This window comes from Hesperophylax consimilis, unplaced genomic scaffold (genome assembly GCF_061612785.1).
Source record: "Hesperophylax consimilis isolate HC1 unplaced genomic scaffold, BYU_Hcon_1.0 scaffold_32, whole genome shotgun sequence".
Lineage (NCBI taxonomy): Eukaryota > Metazoa > Arthropoda > Insecta > Trichoptera > Limnephilidae > Hesperophylax > Hesperophylax consimilis.
In genome coordinates this window covers 2,291,521-2,316,618 of record NW_028301262.1, presented here as the reverse complement: position 1 = coordinate 2,316,618, position 25,098 = coordinate 2,291,521, and the positions used below count along the sequence as shown (strand labels likewise).

The 25,098-nt window shown below is 34.2% G+C and overlaps 1 protein-coding gene across 1 annotated transcript; it reads right to left on the bottom strand.

Annotated features, from left to right (window-relative positions):
* Positions 1 to 4,730: 4,730 nt before the first annotated feature.
* Positions 4,731 to 24,866, bottom strand: LOC149409288 (uncharacterized). Its single transcript, XM_089649993.1, has 6 exons — positions 24,527 to 24,866; positions 22,504 to 22,688; positions 21,889 to 22,180; positions 21,412 to 21,536; positions 9,700 to 9,855; positions 4,731 to 5,366 (listed from the first exon to the last, which is right to left on the bottom strand). Exons 1-6 carry the CDS (start codon positions 24,777 to 24,779, stop codon positions 5,115 to 5,117), a joined length of 1,263 nt encoding a protein of 420 aa, XP_089506119.1. The 5' UTR covers positions 24,780 to 24,866; the 3' UTR covers positions 4,731 to 5,114.
* Positions 24,867 to 25,098: the final 232 nt, after the last annotated feature.

Below are 25,098 nucleotides of genomic sequence, written 5' to 3'. Positions count from 1 at the left end.
TAAGTCAACATTTCATAGACGATTCAACTATTTCTATTTCCAGCATCAATATCATTCTAAAAACAACAGTCTCACTTCTCGGTGTCAATTTAGATTAGGACTTTTGGCTTAAAAGTCAAATAAATAGTATCTAAGACAAATGGTGGTGCCAAAATCTTTCGTTCGCAATTGTGCGGAGGTTGCGGGAAGTGCGATAAAGTCTTAACAAAATAACAAAACGAAGTGAATTTGCCTTATAGTGTTTACAAGAGAGGAAAAGAGTGGAAAAGGCCAATGACTTACCCCTAGGTCTCGTCCTCCGTAGCCGCTGGTTCCTTTTACACCTATCAGTTTGCAAATAATTAAGGCAATTCCTTTTAACACTTGTTCACATAACATAAAAACAGTGACATTCACTGTGACGGGTAAAATGTTTCACTGGACGATGTGATGTTCCAAATAATCACAGCCGAGTTTAACAATTTTCGGATATTAACAAAAAATGACACGACAATGTTCGCGGAGACCAAAATGCAACGATAATAATGTTCCTTGTCGTTTGGCCCGGGTCAAGGAAAGGGGTCAAGGGGAAAAAAAGGGGGGGGGGGGTGAAGGGTACACATTTTACAGTACAGGCACAGGCTATTCAATTAACCTCACGCGCAACTAACAACTATAGTCTGTCCGAAGAAACCTCCCTACAGAGGTAACAAAACTACTCATCAACTCTTGCGAAGTCTCACGTCTCGATTTCTGCAACGAAATTTATGCCAGCCTTCCAAAATATCAAACGGACGAACTTCAAACAATGTTTAATACAGCAGCACGGCTCATAACCGGGGTCTCTAAATAATCGCACATTTTAGAACAACTAAGTGGATCAAATGCCCTGAAAGAATCCAGTACAATGAAATGGCCCTATATCTCTGAACTATGCGTCCTGGAGAAGACTGGTCTGAGACAGTTGAAGCTTAGATCACAACGTCATCATCCGACTTATGGAACCTAAGCGCAAGCCAAAAACTAAGTTTGAGATCGCGCTTTCGGAGTATCTGGGCCGAAGGCATGGAATAAATTTCCAAGCTCATAATTTGAAATACTTTGCTCAAGAAACTGTATTAATGTCCAAGGCCTTTGCCATTATATCTCTAAAAGACGATGTCAGAAAGTCAAAGAATTTGAATGTACTATGTTTATTTCTAAATGTATTCGAAAACTTAAAACTGTTTTTGAAAGGTGATGAAATACACTTTCATATTCAATTATTAGATATATACAATTTTTGAAATATTCAAATTCTTAATGAAAATTTAAAAAAAATTTAAACAATGGTTTGCCTTAAGTTTTCTCGTCGAAATACTGATCTAAAATTACTGATAATAAAATAAAATTGAATTTTCAACAAATATTCAATCAAATTACTAAATATACTTTAAATACATTTCCATTACATTAGAAAACAGAAGAAAAATAAATGACCAAACTGTTTTATTTAAGATTATTAACTCCAAACTAGACTGTTGTGAACTCCTGCAATTCATAGATTTCAGAGTACCTACTCGAGCAACTAGGCAAAATATATTATTCTGCAACAATAACTTTAGTACCAACTATCACATACATGCACCTATTTCTCGCTTTCACACACTTGGAAACAAATTCATTATTTAATATAAGTTTGCCTGTGTTCAAGAGATACCTGAATGACATTTTTATGTAGCATATTTAAAAAGTAATGGCGTATGTTTGATGTTTTCTTGTAGATATGTTGTGAACTTAAAAAAATTGTTATTTTTGTGTTGATGTTTTAAAAATAAAAACCTTCTGTTGTCTCTGTATTATGCAGTAAATTATGTATAATGTAAAAGCTAATCAAGGCGTTTAAATTAATAAATAAATAAATTACGGCCACCTCCGTTTTTTATCAAATTGCTGTCGGAACCTTTGATTTGATAGAGGTGTGAATTTTAATTATTCGGTGGTTAATTTCAATATTTGAATTTGAAGCTTGGTGTTTTTTTTTTTTTTTTGACGGTAAGGGAGGTACAACGATCAACTACGAACGAACAAATTTACTCTACGGGTTCTAGTTGTTTGTGCTGAGGGGTTCAAAATTGACCAAGTTGTCAGGTAGACTAAAACTCCAACAACCTACAAACTTTACTACACACCAGTCAAAACCCCGTGCAACGCCGGGACCACGTCACCTCGTAAATAAATAATACAAGTATGTTTGGTTTGACGGCCGGCATAGTCCAGTGGTAACGCATTGGACTGCCATTCCGAAGGTCGCGGGTTCGAACCCGGCGTGCGCAAATAAATTTTATTTGATTAATTTCTGTTATTTCACAATTGATTAATTAAAATAATATATAGTATATTTGCGGCACGTTCCAGAGTGGAAGATACTACCAGTATCGCCCTGGTGTAAGACCACCATTCAGAATTGAAACGTTGCTCCAAATGGCTTTAGCCGTGTTTAGTGACTAGATCTGAATAGCCAGGTACTTCCCCACCTTCCTCTTTCCCTTCCCCACTTACCTTCAGCCTCACAACATCCCCCAATTGGGGATGCCATAGTCTCACTGGCTCCAGACGGGAGCAGTTGGGACTCTTGTGAGGTATTCACTATAAAAAAAATAAAAAAAAATGGTATTAATTTTACAAACAATCAATGATTAGACTAATCCCCGTATTAACAATGTCGGATATCTCCAATTTTAATCATTAATCCAATCTGATAAAATTAAATATACTCGTAGCAATAACATCATTTATCAAATTAATCTGAGATTAAAAAACATATTCTCTACTTCTTGCTTTATTTTTTTTTGTATTGCTTAGTTACATAACTGCGGGGATTTGAAATATTGCTAGCATTGAAGTATTGGAAGCATGGAACAAACTTCAAGAATATGTCCTCCATTTTACCAATTTAATCCTATTTAAAGTTCTGTTTGATTCTTATTTGGAGATAAGAATTGGTTAACTTATTTTAAATTGAAATAACTCAATTACTGGAGTGCATCAACAGGATGCTGCCTGCTTATTAAATTATAATAAAAACCGTTCAACCCTGGGGACTTCAGCTAGTTTTAATATAATGTAATATAGAGCAACTGACCTCTCGAATCAACTTCATCCTGAATAATGGTACTTTTCAGAGTCAATTCCATCTTCTTTTGTAGCCAGAAGTCCAAATAGTCCTAAAATTCGTCTTCAGACAGTCCGAAAGCCAAGTCCGCTGGAGTCGGCAGTTGCTGGAAGTCCAGAGTGTGCCAGCCAAGGGCCTTGACAGTTTCAGGAACCTCGTATGCATCACACGCCACAAAAAAGGCCAAAAAAAATACACAATTCTTCGTCCACATTTTTTCTGCTTCACCGTGGACCGTTTTGAAAATTGATATGATTCGAAAACTAAAAGGCGGATATTTAGACTTTTACAAAAAAGTGATTTTAGTTTATTTTTGATTTTGAACCCATGGAACTCTGATTCACAATGATGTAAATTAATATTGTAGCAGTTTTATATGTTTTGTTTTGAAAATTTGTTATCTTTGTTATCAAAATAACAATATTTTGTGGAGTGGATTTTATTCAACTTTCTCATTTGGTTTTATTTTATTGTGAATCTTAGTAATCGAAAACCTATTTTTTCTCTCTTTATTTATAATACATTTTCATAAAAAAGGTTACAACCTCAATATCACAATACACGGTATCCGGAAACTTATAGTACAATTAGGAAGCTGATAAATCTACATCACATTTGCAGTCGGTTTTGTGGAATGACTTTTTATTACAGCTTTCCTTTTCGAGTAAATCAAGTTGTCAGAAGTTTTAAAATCAAATTGTTAGGGGGCTTTTAGCAACGGTTTAATGTATTCTATAGTGCGTCGTAGCGTCAATTTGTCCCCAATTTTAACATAAGCTCCCCTCAGTTGCAACAAAATTAGAAAAAGTAAAAATAAAATTAAAAGATTAATTTTTTTTTTGGTTCTCTTTGTGACCGCGTATAGTTTATTTGCAGTGCGGTAGATACTTTCAGTGTCGTTCCGGTGAAAGACAACAATTTAGACTCGAAACGTTGCTTGTATTGACTTTAGCCACTTCTGAAATCAGAATTTAAATTGTTGCTTGAAATGGCTTTGGTCGTGTTTGGTGACCAGCTCGGAACAGCCCCACCTTCATTTATCCCATCTCCTTTTCCTCCCATTTACCTTCCTCGTCACAAAATACCACAATTAGGGATTCCATAGTCGATTGGAAGAATTAAAATGAACACTTCTATGAAACCAAAGGTTCCGACAGCAATTTGAGAAAAATTTTGTTTTATTTATTTTTATATAAAATCACAAAAAAATGAGATACCAATAAAATATTTGTCTGATGAATTTTTTTTTCATATTAGTTCAATGTTTAGACAAAAAAAGGCGAACCATTTAAACTTTTTTATGTTTGATTTCATAATTTTCATATCACAAAAATTATGTTTATTTCCAATATTTCAAATTTAAAAGCGTATTTTATCACCTTTAGAAAATAGTTTTTAGTTTTCGGATACGTTCACAAATATTCCATTTGGATTTTATTGAGAAACGGACGTACATCGGAAAGCATCTTTAATAAATCTATAGGACCTGAAGGTTACGTTTCAAGATGGCCTCATGACGATTTTGGTTAGGTTAGGTTATGAAACCGTAACAACTGTGGGTTGGATAAATTATGTTTTAGAAAAAAATAACATGATATCTGTAGGCAACAGCTTTTTATTGTTTTGAATGCAAGATTATAAAAAATATTAACTTTGATATCAGATCAGGTGGTCAATCTTAGAATTTGTAGTAGAAAACGCCTTAAAAATGTAAGGTTAAGTTAGGTTGTACAAACTTTAGGTCACGTTGCGCAGATGTCTACTAGATGTCCAATGAGAGCGGTGAGTAACCCTTAGAGTAATGAGTAACCTAATGACTGATTTCGGCGATGTTATTGTGAATGCTGAATACCCACGCAAAAATTTTGCCAGTTGGAAATGGAATTAGGTTATTAATTAGGTTGGGTTCCACAAATCTTAGTTTGAGTTGTAAAACGCTTAGGTTAGGTTGCACAAATCTGAAGTCAGGTTGCACAGACGTCTAGGAGAAAAGTCCGCCGTTAGCGGTGAAGGCGGGCAGGCGGGTGACGACCGCCCTGAAGTCCGCGATATTGCAGCAGATACTGAAGCCCATGCCCACGTTGGTGTTCTGCCAGTTGAGCCAACTGAATGCGGTGTTGCCGGCGCACCGGTCGGTGCAGAACGCCAGAGCTCGCGCCTCGGCAAGAGTCACGTGCGGGTTGTTCAGTCCCAGGAAGGCGGTGGCCTTGCCGGTGCTGGGCTCGTGTACTACCTGCAAATTATAAGTAGCTTTTAATGAGATGGTGACATGTTTCATTAAAGTTCAATCCAATAATATAGAAAGAGTTCAGCACTAATTTCTTAAGTACGAAAATTTTAAGCTCAGAATTCCTATTGATTACATTAATTATGTCAGTTTGGTGAATCAATTGCATCTAATAACACTGTCTGACAGGAGAATTATTTCAGACCTGGTTGTGTTACACAGAGTCATTAACAACTTAATTGATAATCCTTCCATCGTTGCCACTATTAAAGTCCATGTGCCGACTAGGAATACAAAACAAAATATAACATTATTCTGCAATAAATACTCGACCAACTATCAGAGACACTCACTGACCAATAGGATGCATGATCTGGGCAACAAGTATGGGGGTGCCATTGATTTATTTATTGACTCCATTTAAATAATTAAGCATAATCTACACCAACACTTTGTTGAATCCTACAAATTAGAGTAGCGTTGGTAAATTAGTTTTAATGTTTTGTCTTATATGTAGTGTTGTTGTAATTCCTTTTTTTTTACTTTATTTTACTCTTACGTCTTACTAATATTGCTTCATATATTTTTTTTAATTATTTCTTAATATTTTCGTGAGAAAATCACCTCAAGGGCGCTTAGAGAGTACACTTGTAATCACAATTGTGTATTTTGTACCTACTTCACAATGGATTACATCTATGTACTGTCAGTATCTCCTGTATAATACAGATATTCTCATATGTACACTAGGGTGGAACACTTTTGTATGAAAAATTTTTTTTTTTCGAAATTTGAATTGGAATACCAGGGAAAAGTTGCTTTATGTAATTCTAAATAACAGTTCTCAATTTGGAACTTCTAGCTCGACATCTTGAGGTCCCGCCAGAGACTTGAAATTTTATTTTTTAAGGTTTTATAGACGTTTTGTATTAAACACCCTATAAACAAAATAATAAGTAAATATAATATGTTATGCATGAAATGATAAAATAAAAGTAGATTTTAATTAATAAAAACATTTATTTCAAAATTAAACACAGATTAAGAAAGTTATGTTGGTATGAATAAAATCATTTTTTATAGCAAAAAACCATTCTTAGGTTCAAACTTTGGCATGAGTTTTCGAGATCCTAATTTAGATTTTATGAATCCCTCTCGTCTTATCTTGTCGAATGCACTTAAAACTGCTTCTGTCACAACTTTTACAAATCTTTCCACAGCCTGGGTATGACAAATCAGTCTCATAAACTTCAACAATGTATCTTCTCCATTTTCAATAAGATCTTGTAACTGACCATCGGAAATATTCATCAGTATTGAGGGTTCGTATATATTTTGTTGCCAGTCAATCATGTTTATGTAAGAACATGCATTTAAGTTCACTTTTGGCACCTCAAAAATGCACGAAACAGATTTTTTATTAACTTGACGAGCCTTTAAAATGCGTCTTGCAGCGAGTTCTCTAATGTGCATGATACATGAATCTGTTATCATACTCAACAACAAGTTTTCTGGATGAACGAAGTAACTGTTACAAATTATAACAGGGTCCACTATCACTAACAACTCGTTGGACAAATATCTAGTGCTGTTAATGAGCTTCCATAAATGATTTGAACCATCTTTGGAGGATGAATGTGTTTTTATAGTAAACCAGACAGGAGCGAATGATTATACGACAAACGTTGCTAAAGTCACAAGATTTTGCTGTGGATTTTCTGTAGAAATATACAAATGCAGTATGCGATTAGCTCTTGTCAACCAGCGGGCATGGGGTAGTTTACCTGGGCTTCTCTTTAATAAATCCAGGAGACCAGGATCCATTTATGACAGCAGTAGTAATTTCTTGTAAATATTTCTGATCTGTACTGAGATCTGTGGATATTTGTGGAGGTAGTTCACCTTCTATCTTCTCAAAGTTAGCCAACGGCAGCGTCTCGCATATCTTTAATGCTTTACCAATTTGACCTGCAAATGATTTAGGTCCTGCAGTAGGGCCATACAAATAGGTAAACAAATGCCTCAATGGTAACTCATTGGAGTGTAAGAGACAAATTATCCATTGCAATGGTCGAGATAGTCTGTTTTCCCTGTATTTGTGTTTTTTCCATCACAGCCAACAGCAATTAAACCATCTAGTGATATCTTTTCAGTCGTTAAAAATCTGTGGATAGCTCTTTCAATATTTCTTGCACTGCCCGATGTTGGAACCCCATACCCAACATAAACAGTACCTGGTTCTTTTATAATCGAAATATGTTCCTGTTGTACAATCACTCTAAGCCTCTTCGATCTTTTTAAAACAGTTTTAGCCGTCTTTTCTTTCCTTCCATCGAAATATAATGAAGGAATTTCTGTTACTCTTTCTTCGGTTAAAATTTGCTGGCGTCTCATTCTGCCTTATTGTTCTTAGTTTCATCCTATCTATTATGCCTCATTTCTTGTTTGAGGGTACGTAATCTTCTATTCAGTAATTTTTTACTATGGATAAGATCAGTTCTTCCTAAAGCCATTAGTCAGTTAGTGCGTTGGTCTTCTTAAAACATTTGTTCCTCTTTTGGAACTTTTTTTTCAAAAATCTTTCTACTCTGTACTCTGAACCCTTCTAACTTTTCTTCCTTAAGTTTCTTCAAAGACTTTTTCAAATTATAACACTTCGAGTGATAACTTTTTAGTAACTGTAAGATTATTTTGTGTGTGACAATTGGAATCGAAGATTTTATCCACAATTCTTTAATTTTCGTTCAAACTACTACGGCAATTTCCAAATACGTAGGTTCTTTTGTTGTGTTATTCCTTACTTATACGTCTTGTCTAACCCATTCGTAGAATTTCATCACATTTTCATACGTAGGTAGGATATTCTCTTTCAACTCTGCACTTACACCAAATATCGGACATTTTAAATTTTGTCTTCTAGAAATCAGTTTAATTCACTTAAAAAACGTTTATCAATAAGTACTCGTGAATATAATTGACGCGCGACCTTTCACCTGAGACAATTATCGACAGTAGTTTAAACAAAACACTGCATTTCGTAGATTGTCAGGTGCCGCTCTCCGCTTCGTCCCGCACTTTGCACCTCTGTTACAGCGCCAAAGTAGGTATATTAAAATAAAGAAATATTTGATTGCAATAGCTAGTTAACTATATTTGAATATGTTTTTCAATAAAATAAACCTATTTTAATAAATTCTGTACTATTTTCTAGGCCGCGCAAATATTCCCTAAACTGTCGTTTTTGTAAATGTTCGATGTCTTGGCGGGGGCTCTTACCATTGTCTGATATTTTTTATATTTTTAATTGAGGTAATTGATGGCAATTGGCAACCTAATACAACTATTCCAAATCAGAATTAGAAAAAAAAAAATTTCGTTCCGCCCTAATGTACACTGCATCGTGTATCACTTTTATGTATAAGCCTTTTTAGGCGTATATATAAATAAATAAATAATTTACACAGTGTGTTATCTCGGAAGACAGGTGTTAATGAAAACCAACTACCATTACTCCATCGAAACAACACTATCAGGACTCTAGATTGCTATTGGCAATGCTTTCACAGAAGTTGTCGAGTAAATGCGTTCAACAGCACGACATAAAGTTACAAGAAGGCTGTAATAACATAACTCAGTGAAACAGCAATATCAGGACTCGGTTATTTAGATAGTTACTTGTACCAAAATTGAATAATGCTTTCACAGAAGTTGTAGAGTCGATGGGTTCAACAGCACGGGATAAAGTAACAAGAAGGCTATAATAATATTACTTAATGAAACAAAAAAATAAGTTTAGCATAAAACTGTTCTTTTGCATGCACGGAGAAAAGTATTGCTAATTTATTAAGAAGTTAGAAATTTTATTTTTTTAAAAGCATGTCTGTCCAACGGTGACACCTTTATTTAAAAAAAACATACGCGTCTTCAAACGCAACAAAATTGCATACAAATTTCAAAAAAATCGGTAAAGAACTTTTTGAGATTTAAGATTTTAAACAAAAGAACGTTTACATTTTTATTTATATAATATTTTAATACATAGACCCAGGCAGACGATGTCCTGCCACAGACCGCCTTCTATGAAGGGAAGTTGAAAATTATAGTTGTATGTGTTTTTGGATGAGAAATCTAAAAAATATAAATGTTGAGAATTATTTTTTTTTAACTTGACAACATTACCAATTATCGGGTCCAAATTTTTCACATCTTTTAAACTTGAACCAACTAGGTATATACATTCACAAAATTTAATTGAAATTGATTGAGCGATTTTGGAGATTAGATTGTACGAACGTAGTGATGTGATTTTATAGATATAAATAGATGTGCTATATCTTACCTTGTAGTACCACAGCGGCACAGGGATCTTACTTCCTGAAGGACTGAGGTAAAGGTTCCTTGCAGTTCCACTGTTGTCCTTCAGTTGAAGGATGCCCCAGGTGCCGGTGTAGACCTTAGTCCTTGCGTTTGCGACCCCAATACGCAGTCTCAAGTTCTGAAACGTTATAATAACGACGTTAAAGGATTACTTGCGAGTTTCTCGTTTTTACAACTCGGTTGTTTGATTTGCTAACTAATTCTACAAATTTAAAAAAAATTCGTAGGAACCACATTTTTAGTATATAAAATTTGTTTCGTACAAGATAAACATCTTCTATTATCCATCCATAATAGCATGCTTGAAAAAAACCGGAAGACATATATAAATTATAGGTATTACTTTTTGGAAAATTTAATGTAAATCGTTCAGCAAGTATTTTTTGGTTTTTGTTATTGTTTCAGCTGTTTCGGCTTTCAAGGCCATTTTTAAACTGTGGTTATAACCACGTTTAGACGACTTATTTATATGATTCTATTTTACCCCCTACCAATTTAAAATGATTTATTACGGGTTAAGCCGATTTACTGATAAAATAATTGTGACAATAGATTTCATATTCTGTGAGGTAATTTGAAGTCTGTTTTCCACACAGTAATGTTATGTTTATTGTTTAATAATGATGTATCTGCTATTAATGTATTTAAATGTTTTATATTGCTTAGGTTATGTGAATATGCTAAGAAGCGGGAAGTAAATAATTTTCTTTACTTTTTAGTTAATGTAATATTAGTGTCTAGTAAATATAAACTATTGCCCTTTCTTTCTATATGCAAGTGTTTAAGTTCATTGTTGTCAAGCGGGACGTGATTATTCACTAAGAGATGTTCTGCGAATTTTGAAAAAGTGCTTTTATTATTATAACATCTTATAATATATTATGTTCTTTGAATCTAGTTGATTTAGCCCTTCCCGTCTGTCCGATATAAGTAGCGTTGCAGTCGGCGTGCGAACATTTTAATTCATAATATATGCCACTATTATTAAGTTTAGGATTTCTACTTTTGCAGTTTTAAAGGTTTGTTCCTATGTTATTATTGGTTAAGCTATATTTAGACTGCATTTTTTAATTTTTATTTAACATTTTTTTAATTCGAGACATGCAAATTTTTCTAATTTTTTATTATTTACCGGATAGTTTGAATTAATTTTATTTTTATATTTCATGATTATTATAATTTTTTCGATGTTATTTATGTCATAGCCATTATTAACCTCGATGGTTTGTATCGCTGTCTTTTCTTTCTCATAAGTTTATTGTCCAAAGGAATGTTAATGAGTCTAAAGAAATGAATTCTTTTCTTTAGACTCAAAATCCTTGTGTAGCAACATCTCCAAGAATGTCTTATAGTAATTGAAAATATCCTGGAACAATCTAATGTCAACCCGGTAATAAAGAATGAGTTATTCCAGCTCATAAAAAATTGCGTATAAACAAATTAATAACGTTGGATTGAAATATTAATTATTATATAAACAAACACACTATACAATGTAAACAAGCGCAGAAGACGAAAACGTTTCTTCAAACGAAGAGAATTAGACGAAAATCGTTTAGTCTTTTCTAATACGGAAATATTTGTATTTTGTTTAAAATGTAAACCTTTAAATCATATCAATTTAACCGAATAATAACCGAGTGGACAAATGCGTAAGATTCCCACCCGGGCGTCTCGAGTTCAAAGCACTGCTAGATAAGTCCTCCATCTTTGCCCGAGCAATATTTTCCGCTTAAGGCGATGCACTACGTCGTTTAATATTGTAAATCGAGCCGCTATCAATAACACCCCTTACGTAGATGGCGATAAGGTTAAAATTCCCGCGTAACACCATCCTCCTGTTTTGATTTATGCAAGCAAAAAACATGGCCAAAAAGTGCCTTTTATTTTATTTTGTGGATGTTCATTCGTAAATATTTTTTTTTTCCGATCATTTTATAAATAACTTAATTTGCCACATTATACAATAAAATCATAACCGAAAATGGGTTCGTAAGTAGGAGATTTTGATGTTTAAACAGTTTTCATAGGCCTTATAGATTATTTTTTTCTGGGCTTATAAAAAAACCTTTCTCAAAAATACTCGATTATTTCAAAGGCCAAGATGTATTCTACTCGCAGTATTTAATTAAAGCATCTGAAACATTTCTAGGCGACCAAATTTTCAAACAAAAAACACATGATTTTGCATTAATACGTAGTGCATCGCCTTAAATAAAAGTGTGAATAATTTTTTTCCTAGTACTATGTTGAGGACATGTGTGTATCGTTTCACGGCATAGTCCAACGTCTAGCGGGTCCAACTGCCTGACCTCTTTTAATTTATAATATGTTAATATACGACTATGTTATATCTTATTTAACACTTCCACCCCGGACCGGGGTTATAATTCTACACTAACTAGAGTTTTAAGCTGTATCTAGATGGTTTTTTACACCATATAACAAATAATTTAGGTAATCTTAGAAAAACTATTCAGCTATCGATCTGCATTTAAAAAATTTATATCGCATTACTACTTTTTAAGATATTAAATAAATTACATCTAAATCTGATAGAATATTTTTTACGGGGCGGGACTTTATAAACGTTTCCACGAACTGGACGAAGATCCTGCCGAAGCCGGTAGCCGAAAGATAAATTTTGCATTGTAATAAAAAGGGCTACACCGTTATAATTGAGTCACGCTAGTATTCTTATTATCACTTTACCATTTTGCTTTACCTAATGATTGACCGGAATTGAAATGGGAGAGGCGGTAACTGGACAATTTTTAAGGGATAGTAAGTAATTTCTTAGTTATTAATGAAAAGGACTTAATCCGAATCGGTGACACAGCGCTTCTCATATGTCCTTTTGAAATACTAAGATATTCACTTGGCGGTCCCAGACCATTTCGTCTGGGTAACATCCGGCGCAGGTGTCCTTATACATTCTATGAGCAACACATTTTAGGAACACAATTAAAATTGCATCCGTCTCTGTTTGTCGTATGAAATACAAATAGACCAGAAAGAGACAATTATTTTTTTAAATTTGTTGGAATTTGGAAGATAGAACTTGCTCAAAAGTTTAAAGTACAGTATGATTGAAGACTGCAGCGAATAAATAGTGTTTTCGGTTATTGCTAACTTGTGTTTTGGTGTTAAATAATTCTCTTTGGGAACGGACCAGTTTCACAGTGCTACGGGCGTCTTCAGATTGGTAAGTACATTTATCTTATGCAATGGCGTATAAAAGTATATGTTTCAGGGGTGTTAACTAACTAACTAACCATCACGCCGTTTCCCCGCAGGGGTAGGCAGAGAGGACGGACCGCCAAACAACTCGGTCTTGGCACACACTCTTTGCCTCATTCACATTCATACATCGTCTCATACATACTCTTCTATTTTTCTGACTCTTGACATGACCCGACTCAAGTATCTGATTCACTTGATCGTGCCATGTCTTCCTCGGGCGTCCCCTACTTCTTACACCATTCACACTTGCGTCATATATTCTCCTTACGCTCCTTTCTTCATTCATTCGCTCTACATGCCCAAACCATCTGAGGGTCCCTTTCTTAATTTTACTCATTACGCTCACATCAGCCTTGCATTCTTTGCGGATATCCACATTACTCACACGATCATACATGGTTTTACCACACGTACGCCTCAGGGATCTCATCTCTACAGCATTCAGCCTACTTTCATCCTTCCTCTGCCAGTTCCATGCTTCACTGCCATACATCAGGGTAGGTACCAGCACTCCATTGTGGACTGCCAGCTTTGCTTCTTTGGACAGCTTTTTGTTGGCGCCTACGGCATTTAACCCACCATTTATGGAGTTACCTGCATTCACCCTTCTTTCAATATCCCTATCAGCCTTCCCATCTCTCGTAAACATACTTCCCAAATACACAAACTCATCCACTTGCTCCAAGTATTCATCATTCACAACTATATTGCACACTGTTTTCATACTCTCTCTTTCAAATACCATGACTTTGGACTTACTTACATTCATAAACATTATTTATTCTCCACAATATTAAAATATTGCATTTTAATAGTTTGCTTTTATTGATGGTATCAGTGTCAAAATTTCTCGGTGTATTATTATTATAACTGCATATTATTGCAGCTTGTTTTTGCGCTTTTACTCAAAATGTTCATTTGGTTCCCATATTCTTTTATTTTATGATAAAAATTATTATATTAATTCTAAATTTATTTTCATGTAAACATTATGTATTCCATTGCTCAAACCATACAATTTATAGAATAATCGTACTACTAGTAGTACTAATAGTACCTACTAGTTTTTCACGCATTAGAATATGACCATATGATTTAAATAGCGCCGTTTTTGTGAAAATTCACCTCAAGAAGCGTTAAATTTAGTCTTACATTAATTATAATTAACAAAAAGGTATCATTTAATTCTTTTCTTTATGTGAAATAATAATTTCAAGATGTTTTTGTTATTTATTTTATTTTATCTTCGTTATTTGATAGATCATTAAAAACATAAAAATGTAAACACATAATCAACGGAAGGCACCCATGGTTATTTTTTGGATGCATAAATTTTCGATTTGAGATATTTTGAGAATATCAATCTCAGATGGGAAGGCTGATAGAGATATTGAAAGATGGGTAAATGCAGGTAACTCCATTAATGGAGGACTGAATTCCGTTGGCGCCAACAAAAAGCTGTCTAAAGAAGCGAAGCTAGTAGTCCACAGTGGAATGCTTGTACCTACCCTGATGTATGGCAGTGAGGCATGGAACTGGCAGATGATGATGATGAAAGTAGACTGAATGCTGTTGATATGAGATCCCTGAGGAGTATGTGTGGTAAAACCATATTTGATCGTATGAGAAATGTGGAAATCTGCAAAGAATGCAAGGCTGATGTAAGTGCAATGAGTAAAATTACAATATGCCCATGCTATTGATTATATTACGACTGGCAATTTAATGTTATTTTTCTTGGAAGCCTCGAACCAGGTGAAGGTAGTTATAATGTGTTGATTGTTTTGAGAAAGGAATTGTGGAGCGGGAAAACGAAAAATTAAAAACAATCATTGATTATAAATTTTATGAATAAAAGTGTTGTTTTCTAATACACTACACATATATTAATAGTAGGGGCAGGTAGGTAGGTACTTACGACTTTTATAAAACCTATTTTGGATAAAACGAGTAATCGCTCTAAGGAGAAAATTTAGTTTTTTGTGCTCGCTATAACCAAGTTTGACTGTATATATATATTCATATATCGTCTCATATATATATATATATATATGAGACGATATATGAATGTGAATGAGGCAAAGAGTGTGTACCAAGACCGAGTTTTTGGCGGTCTGTCCTCTCTGCCTAGGTACCCCTGCGGGAAACGACGTGATGATTAGATATTTAGTTAGTTATTATTGAAAAGTAAGTGGGTTGATGCTACATAATTACTTTTTTCTGATTACAGATTGCAGGCTCTGATTGCAGATTCAGTTACGATATCAAGTTTACCTACTTACTTTTTAAATTTACACAATTCTAAAAAAATGCCCAAAAAATTTTTAAACGCTGAGCAGGTGCGAGCGTTATTAGAGAAAGACTCTGGTAGTGATGAGTCAAACAGTGATTTTGAATTTGAAAACATTCAAAACACATCGGACATTGAAGATCATGTTTCTTTTGAAAGTTCTTCTGAAAGTGAATCCGACACCTCTGACGAAGATGCCGAAAAGATTACTGATGAAACGGAAGAAAAATCTTTTACTTCCAAATCTGGATTTAAGTGGAGTTCCGTTCCTCCGACACAATCCCGTAGTAGGCAACACAATATTGTTTACTCTCGTCCTGGCCTGACAAATGAAAGCAAAAATATTTCATCTATTGGAGACGCATTTTCATTGTTTATTACTGACGATATTCTCAAAGAAATAGTTACTGAAACCCAACGTTTTTGTGTGAGGGAAAACAAGGGCACAGCCGATGATGCATCAATTTCTACGGATGAAATTAAATCCTTTATCGGCATATTGCTTGCTGCTGGGAGAAACCGTTGCAGAAAGATGCAGTTGAAAGAGTTGTGGACAACGAATGATCTATTTAGGCAATTTTTTTATACAGCAGCTATGTCTAGAGATAGATTTGCATTCTTATTTAGTACTCTACGATTTGATGATAGAGTGACTAGGCACGAAAGAATCGCACAAAGTGGGACAAAACTGGAGGCGATAAAATCAATTTATGAAAATTTTAACGCAGCTTGCACTAGAAATTACTCCCCGGATTCCCACATCACCGTAGACGAACGTTTGGCGACGTACCGGGGATCATGTCCTTTCCGTGTATACATGAAAAGCAAACCTGGACGATACGGAATTAAAATATGGGTGGCAGCTGATGCCAAAACAGCCTATATTTTAAATACTCAAGTATACACGGGCAAAATTGGCAATGCCCGAGAAGTAAATCAGGGGTTACGAGTCGTAACTGACTTAGTAGCACCATATTACGGTTCTGGAAGAGGTGTTACGACAGACAACTTTTTCACGTCAATACCTCTTGCCAATAAATTATTGGATAATAATTTGACGCTGACTGGTACATTGAGGTCGAATAAAAGAGAAATTCCAAAAGAATTTTTACCTTCTCCGCAAAGGGAATTACATACAAGCCTTTTTGGTTTTACCGATGCACTTACAATTGTTTCTTATGTGCCGAAAAAGAAGAGTGCAGTGGCTCTTCTTTCAACCGAATTCCACGACGACAAAATTTCATCAGCGTCAGAGTCAAAAAAGCCAGATATAATATTACATTACAACTCAACAAAGGGGGCTGTAGACACCGGGGACAAAATGACAAGGGAATATTCCTGCGTTAGGTCGACAAGAAGGTGGCCATTTCGTATTTTCATGGAGATTTTAGATATGGCTGCCTTGAATGCTTATGTTATTTGGATCACTAAATATCCAGAATGGCATTCAAATGACCGAAGCAGACGAAAAATCTTTATCAGGGAGTTGGCCATGGACTTAGTGAAAAACAACATTAAAAGTAGAAAAGAAAGCGGTGTAAAATTTCACAAAGCGCAGCAATACGGCTTCGAATTATTTGAAAAGTTATGCCGAGCACAAGCGACGATATTGTATTAAATGAAGTACAAGTTTTACCTACCAAGGCAATACGAAGACGGTGTTATCTTTGCCCGCGCAACATTGATAGAAAAACTAAGCTGTGTTGTTATACTTGCAGGAAATCTATTTGTGTTCTGCACAGGGTCCAAGAAAATTTTTGTACTAACTGTAAAACTATCAAGGACAATGCCAATAATGAATGTTGTTAAAATAATAAAAGTTGCTTAGGACGGATCTTTTGACAGATTTTAAACAATTCATCAAATTTTGATGTTAATTTTCAGGTTCTGCGAAAGTTCTATTCAAGTTCCGATATTATTTCAGTTCTGTGAAGTACCTGGCCTATACTGATATCATAACAGAACTTGAATAGAAATTTCATAGAACTTTAAAATTAACAAACAATCTGTCATTTTTGTAATAAGCATATCCGACCTTTAGAAATTTCTTCTATTATTCACTTTTTCTAGTATTTTTGCTGTTTCTTTTCAAGTCATCACTATACTAATGGTGCCATGATCTGCAATTTTAGGTTTGTCTAGTATTTTAGAATTTGTTCACGTTCATTTGATTACACAAACTCAATTAGTGTACTGGTTGTTTGTGTTATCTTGGTGTATTCTCAGTCGAATTGTTTCATTTTTAAAATGATCACGTTGGAAAATATTTTGCATAAAAATCCGTTTTGTTTATTTCATATTAATATTATAGTTTTTAATAATAAATTACGTGTATTTTAAATAATTAAAGCATTCATGATAGTGCATGTAGTCACTTACTAACATTTGGTAAATGAACAACATATTTTTCTATAAGAAAACAAACATTTTTCGACCATATCTTTTGTGCTTTTAATCATTTCTCTGTTTATCACTTTTTTATAAGAAGTCCCTCTACTGTTTTAGACGTGGTGCACTTTTCTCATTTTCCATTTAAATTTATGTATAAAGGTTTCAATTGCTCAAAGCATAGTGGTCATTTGGAAATTGTTAATTTATGCGATTGTTTATTGATAACTTGATATCAATTTTACAATGTTTTCCAGAACATCTAGTTCACTTTTGCAGTCTTGTGCAATAAGTATATATCCAGGAGTCATTACGCTATAATATCTTACAAGTGAAATGTTGTCAAAAACCGGACATAATATCCAATAGTTACTGTACCTTCTTATAACATTATATTTTATGTTTTTCCATCAAATTACGCAAAAATTGTGTTGTTAACGTCAGCTTGTTTTTGTTTTGTCTTCTTTTATAAATATGATCCCAATTTTAGATTAGATTATTTCTTGGTAATCACTTTGCATTTCATTTTTTCATAAAATTTATTCTGGAGTATATTTATTCGATTTACCAATAAATTAAAGTTTGGGATATGTATGTACCAAAATTAATAGCTGACAGAATTATTCGCTATTTAATAATGCTGATTTTATTCCATGTTGTTTGGGTTTAACTTTCATCGTGTTGTGTGTGTTTTTCTAAATTGTGAATTTTTATTTAAAAAGTTATTGTCTTCTAGCTAGGTTATAATTTTCGTTTATTTCATCTTCAATTTTGGGAACTCGTGCCGTGTGTATATGTTACATTCCACTTGCTCAAGAAAAAAAATTCTTTGTAATAATACGATAAAGAGTAAATATCTTACATTTCAAGTTGTGATTTTCATCACGCGATTTGTGTATAATATGTAAATATAACGATCGTCCAGTTGATTAGTCAGACATCTCCGAAGAATCGGAATTTGAGTTGAGTATACAGTTATATGTAAAATGAAAAAACAAACAAAATATATGTTTTCTGGGTTATTTGTAGAAAATTTAAAAATGTCGTACTAATGTACCGAACCGTTATACTTCCCGGTGTTATTTTTTTATAGCATATTTAATTTATAAAATACAGACACATGTAAATAATATTTGGTTTATGGCGAGCATTCGAACATTGCTTTCCTCATTATCTCAAAACTTTGTATTTAGAGATGTCTGACTAATCAACTGGATGATCGACATGTCTTGTTTACCAGTAATAGGTATGTTCATTATACTATATGTGTAATAATTTTTGCTAATATCTAATGTTTGTTTCATAAAACTCATTTATTATAAAGTAGGTACCTACCTTATGTGTTTCCAAAATGTTGAGGTGTATTTTTGTAAAAATATAATATTTTGAGGTGTGTTTTTTGTCTTTTTGTAAATTTCTTCATTTTACTACGATATTATGTGTGTAAGATATTTTAAAATTATATTAAAATTATGTTTTATATTACGAATGTCTTTTTCTATTTTCTATTATAATTTTGCAATTTTCAGTTTATTTAATCAATCCCTATAAATGGTCACCATAAAAGAGATAGCCTCCTAGTATGATGACGTTTCTATTCTAAATGGTGGTTTTTGTTCAGGGCAATACTGAACGCATTTCCCATCCTTGGCCGTGCGGAAAATATATTATATTAAATGCATTATATTTTATGAATTATTTATGAAATATCACATAATTATTGAATTAATTTGCGCTTGCTGGGATTTTGAACCCGCGACCCAGAATCTCAACCATTTGACCATGGGGGCCGTCATTACTAAGAAAAAGAGAGAAATTCTCCGGTTTCTCATATGTATCCTATTACGAGTTTATAAATACCGTTTCCAGATCTCTCATAAATATTGTTTATCAAAAACGGGGAATTCTCAGGCTACAATAAAAAAATATTTATTTCAAGATTGGATTTCAATACTTTAAAAATACCTTATTTTTAACAATTTGAAGTTATTAAAAATACCTTATTTTTAACAATTTGAAGTTATTAAAAATACCTTATTTTTTACAATTTTATTTGATAAAACATTACAAAACAAAACCATTCACCGTTAAAAATGTAAAACATACCTACATAAATGGATCAGTGAAAAACTATAAACTCAATATATACCTATTCAAGCAAACGCATCATTTATGATTACAGGTTAACTGCGGCACGATGCTAGATGATACTCTAAATGAAATTATAATAAAAACAATCAGAAATAAGATATTAATTATTTTTTTTTTTGTAAACTAATGTTTAAGACAAGAATTTTTTTTCATAGCACAAAGGGTAACATTTATTTATAAGCAATAATTATTAGCTTGAAACACTCATCCACATTGAAAAATCTCCCGAGAAAAGATACATAATAATAATAAGAATAATTGTAGAAATAAAATAATTTAATACCTACATTAAATATCAACATACAACATTTGTTTCAAAATATTTAACATCCGTACCTAGTTTAGTAGTACGTAGTAGTTTTCATAAACTATAAAAGTAAAAAATACATATCCATCATTTACAGACCACCCTATGCAAGAAACTAGCCACCCACGTCGACGCTTAATCGCCAATCGGCAGTCGAGATTCGGAAACGAGGCGCGATGCTTGCTACGTACCCGCCTTCTCCGTTTTCTTTGAAAACATATGCGTTATGGTCTAAATTCATTAGAACATTAATTATGACTTTATTTATGAAACGATTTTGATAATGACTACTGAAATATGTAATATATACTTCCCTCTAATTATAACCAAAACAAATTTCATCGAATTATGTCATTAACACCTTTTAATAAGCAAAACAAATTGGGGGACTGAGTGACCCCGCTTCGGATCCAATGTGATTTTTTTCTTTCCGGGACGAAAGGGTTAAAACAGCGAATGATTTGAGACAAGACTATGTTGTTGTTTTTTAAGTTATTGATTGAATATAGAATTTCCAATATAATCTCCTTGTAAATATGATTAAAATCTCTAATGATGGATGGCAGCTTAAGATTATTCTTTGAATAAAGTGTATTTCGAGATAGCGTAACGATGGCATGTTTGGTGGGTGTGATTTAAACATAGCGTGCTTACTTTGTGACTATGGGTCGCACAGATTAAATAAAATCACTAAATCTTTAATCTTACGTGATAGAAAATGACTGCGGCCTTCAAACATCTGCAGAAACGGGCGGTGCGTTTGACACATTCCTCATCTTAACAAACGAATTGCTATCTTTAGAGCATAAGCGTCAGGTGGAAAAAATCTGTACTTGTTCTACCATTATTTCGATGGAAGATGCTCGAACTTGAAAAGTCTTGATAAACGCTCGTAAACGTTTGTACACTGTTAACATTAATTTGTCACATGAGAACGGGTCGTTTGTTCAACCAAAACCTCTATTTTCACTAAAGGGAACTGCTGAGTTGCATTTTTCATGCAAAACTTAAATTGAGATTTGACCAACATACCCAACAAAATTTAAAAAAAATGTTTGACCGAAAGGTATTGCAAATATCGAATACCGATATGTCCTACCTTATTTTTTGTATTTTAAGTTATCAAATTTAGGCTAAGAAATAATTACATACCTATATCATCATTTTGTTAAATGAGCATTATTTAAAAAAAAAATTGGCTTCTTTTTACTGGGGTATTAAAATTATCGAAAAACGTGAAAAAACAGGTAACGGAAATATCCATCTTGGATACAAGAGGATTTTAAGAAGATTACCTGTTCCAGAGTGTTCCAGTTGCCTCCGTTGAACGGTTGCCACTGCGGGGCCACGTTAACAAAGGTAAAGGTCGCTCTCTGCGCCGGAGAGAACACATAGTCGGTCTTGGCGGCGAACGGCGCCACTGTGTATAAAAAATCAAACAGACTTTGTGAGGTCTGCGAAAACTTAGTTGCCTATTGAGATTTCATAAGATCAGCTGTTCTGACAAGGTTAAGGCCAAACAGAACAGACCGTCTCCAAAAGTCTCTGGTGGTCTAGCACGGACGATGGTCAACACCATATTGAGGAAATCCGTCATCTATCAGTATTAAAATTCCAAAGAACGGTTGTTTAACTCGAAGCCAATCACTCAACTCATATTCCAGTTATTGATGTGAGTATTCGAGTCGTTAAAAAAACCCACACAGCATCCTAAAATACGACGCAAGCTGTGTGGGGAAGTAATGCAAAAATATGATGTTTTTTTAACTCACGTGAGAAGGAAGGTCTATCTACACCAGACATGTATACAGCGTTATCGGGGTTCTGGTCGTAAAGCACATAGAACACCTCTGCCTTGGTCTCGTGGAAGCAGATAGTCATGATGGTGTGCGCCTTGCCTGCGGCAGTCAGACCTACAGTGATGATAGTGCCTCCGTCCACGCAGCTGCTCCCCTTGACCTCTGTGGGCTTGGAGTGTGCTGTGCAGGCCACAGTGGAGAAACCGATCGTGCCGGAGAGCCAGCTCGACGCCGAGAAGGAAGTTCCTCCGGTGCAGACAAGATTCTGAAAATAACATCGAGTTATACTAGTTTTTGGACATAAAGCTACAAACAGTGTCGGCCCTAGAACAAACGCTAATAAAAGAGCGCTGTATTAGGTACACGTAGAAAATGATTATTGATAGGTTTCTTGATAAACTTTTAGTAAAAACGAATGTATCATTAAACATAGTAAATATATCATCTATCATTAGCGCAATCCCTAATATGATATGAAATAACTACGTGGGGACACCAAATTTCATCTTAGATCAAATTTTACAATATTCTTACATTATATAAAGAACATTAACATAAACCAAAAAAATAAAATAAAAAACTTCTCACGGCTTCCACTGGCTTGCTGGTCGTTGAGGAATGGCTCAAGGTACTACTGGGGCAAGTCATGGTGACCACCTGTCCGTCGGAGAAGGCAATACTGCCAGAGTTGCCCGAGGGGGCCAGCAGGGCTCCACCAGTCGCGTACACGGGCTGTGGTTCTGTCAGAGACGACACAGTCACTGAACAGGAGGCTAAAACAGAAAATACATACATAATTAATTCCACACTTGATCATCTGATTAAATTAAAGATTTCCTCGCTAAAGTGGGGGATTTGCGGATACTTATGATCAAAGAAAATGGTTAGGTGCCCTGAAGGTTTTCTTCTGGTGAAGAATTCATTCGTAACCTCTCTAGTTCCCTCATAGAATACAGTACAATTTGTGCTGGATGGTGGACGCGAACGTCAACAGTTCAAATAAGATTCACCTATTTATAGTTCCGGCAGCGATGTCATCCCAAAAACAACAGTCAAACATCTCGGTGTCAAAACTGACACGAAAAGTCAAATAAATAGTACATAAGACAATTCTAATCAATCCGAAGAAACCTTCCTTCAGAGGCAACAAAACTACTCATCAACTCTTGCGAAGTCTCACGTCTCGATTACTGCAACGAAATTTATGCCAGCCTTCCAAAATATCAAACTGACGAACTTCAATAAACGTTTAATACAGTAGCACGGCTCATAACCAGTTTCACAAATATTCGCACATTTCAGAACACATTCGTTATTTTCACTGGCTCAAGTGCCCTGAAATAATCTAGTACAAATTGTGCTGGATGGTGTTTAAATCCATCAATGAAATGGCCCCAACCTACATCTCTGAACGTCTATGCGTTCCGGAAAACATTGTTCTGTGGCAGTTAAATCTTAGATCACAACGTCATACGTTAAATACTAAGTTTGGAGATCGCGCTTTTAGAATATCTGGGCCGGTCAAAAGGTCAGAGAATTTGTGTGTAATGTGTATATTTCTAAAAACTGTTTTTAAAGTGTGATAAAATACACTTTCAAATTTTTCATAATTTACTACCTACACAATTTTTTAAATATTCAAATTCTGAATGAAAACAAGAAAAAGTTTTAAAAATTACTCGCCATACGTTGTTGTAAAATTACTGATAATAAAAAAACACAAAATTTTAAAATTTTTTCTCAAATTGCGGTCGGAACTTTTGGTTTGATAGAGCTTTACATTTTTATTATTATGTGGTTAATTTGTGTATTTGAATTTAAAGCTTGGTGTTTTCTCTTTTTACAGTTCATATTTTTATCTGTGACGGTAAGGAAGATACAAAAAATTCTATGGGTCCATAATATGTGATGTTTAAAAAATCGAACAAATGGTCTATACGGGTACTACTTGCTTGTTCTCAAATGAACCTGAGTAGTTAAAAATTGACCCAGTTTTCAGGTAAACTAGAACTCACAACCTACAAACATTACTACAAACCATTAAAAACCCCGAGCGACGCCGGGACCACGTCACCTCATACAATACAAATCTGCTAAGTATTAATATCATTGTTAATAATCAATAATTGGATTAATCTCCGTATTTAAAATGTCGGGTATCTCCAATTTTAATCAATTTCAATCAATAATATCGTTTATTAATACTTTTATCAAAATAATCTCATATTAAAAAAAACATCTCCTCTATTTTTTTTTTGTTTGTATTGCTTAGTTACATAACTGCGGGGATTTGAAATACTGTTTACAAACAAACATCTTCTCTTATTCTTGCTTTATTTTGTTTGTATTGCTTAGTTACATAGCTGCGGGGATTTGAAATATTGCTAGCATTGAACTAGTGGATGCATGGAACATACTTCCACAACATGTCCTCCATTCTACCGATATAAATCTATTGAAAGCTCTGTTGGATTCGTATTTGGAGGGAAGAAAGGATTGACTTATTTTCAATGGCAATAACTCAATTACTGTTAAACGTTTTGTGAAATCAGATATGAGTGTATCAACAGGATGCTGCCTGCTCATTAAATAATAATAAAAACCGGGCAACGCCGGGGACTATAGCTAGTTACTTCATCCTGAATAATGGTATTTTTCAGAGTCAATTCCGTCTTCTTTTGTAGCCAGAAGTCCAAATAGTCCTCAAATTCGTCTTCAGACAGTCCGAAAGCCAAGTCCGCTGGAGTCGGCAGTTGCTGGAAGTCCAGAGTGTGCCAGCCAAGAGCCTTGACAGTCTCAGGAACCTCGTATGCATTACACGCCACCAAAAAGGTCAAAAAAATTACACAATTCTTCGTCCACATTTTTTTTGCTTCACCGTGGACCGTTTTGAAAATTGATATGATCCGAAAACCAAAAGGCGCAGATTTAGACGTTTACAAAACAGGTGATTTTAGTTTATTTTTAATTTTGAAACCGTGGAAGTCGGATTCACAATGATGTAAATTGATATTGTAGCAGTTTTATATGTTTTGCTTTGAAAATTTGTTATCTTGTTATAATTGTTATCAAATAAATAAAAAGTAATATGTTTTGGAGTGGATTTTATTCAACTTTCTAATTTGGATTGTTATTCATAAATCTGTAATTTTTTTGAAATGTTGCAAATGGCGCAAACAAAAA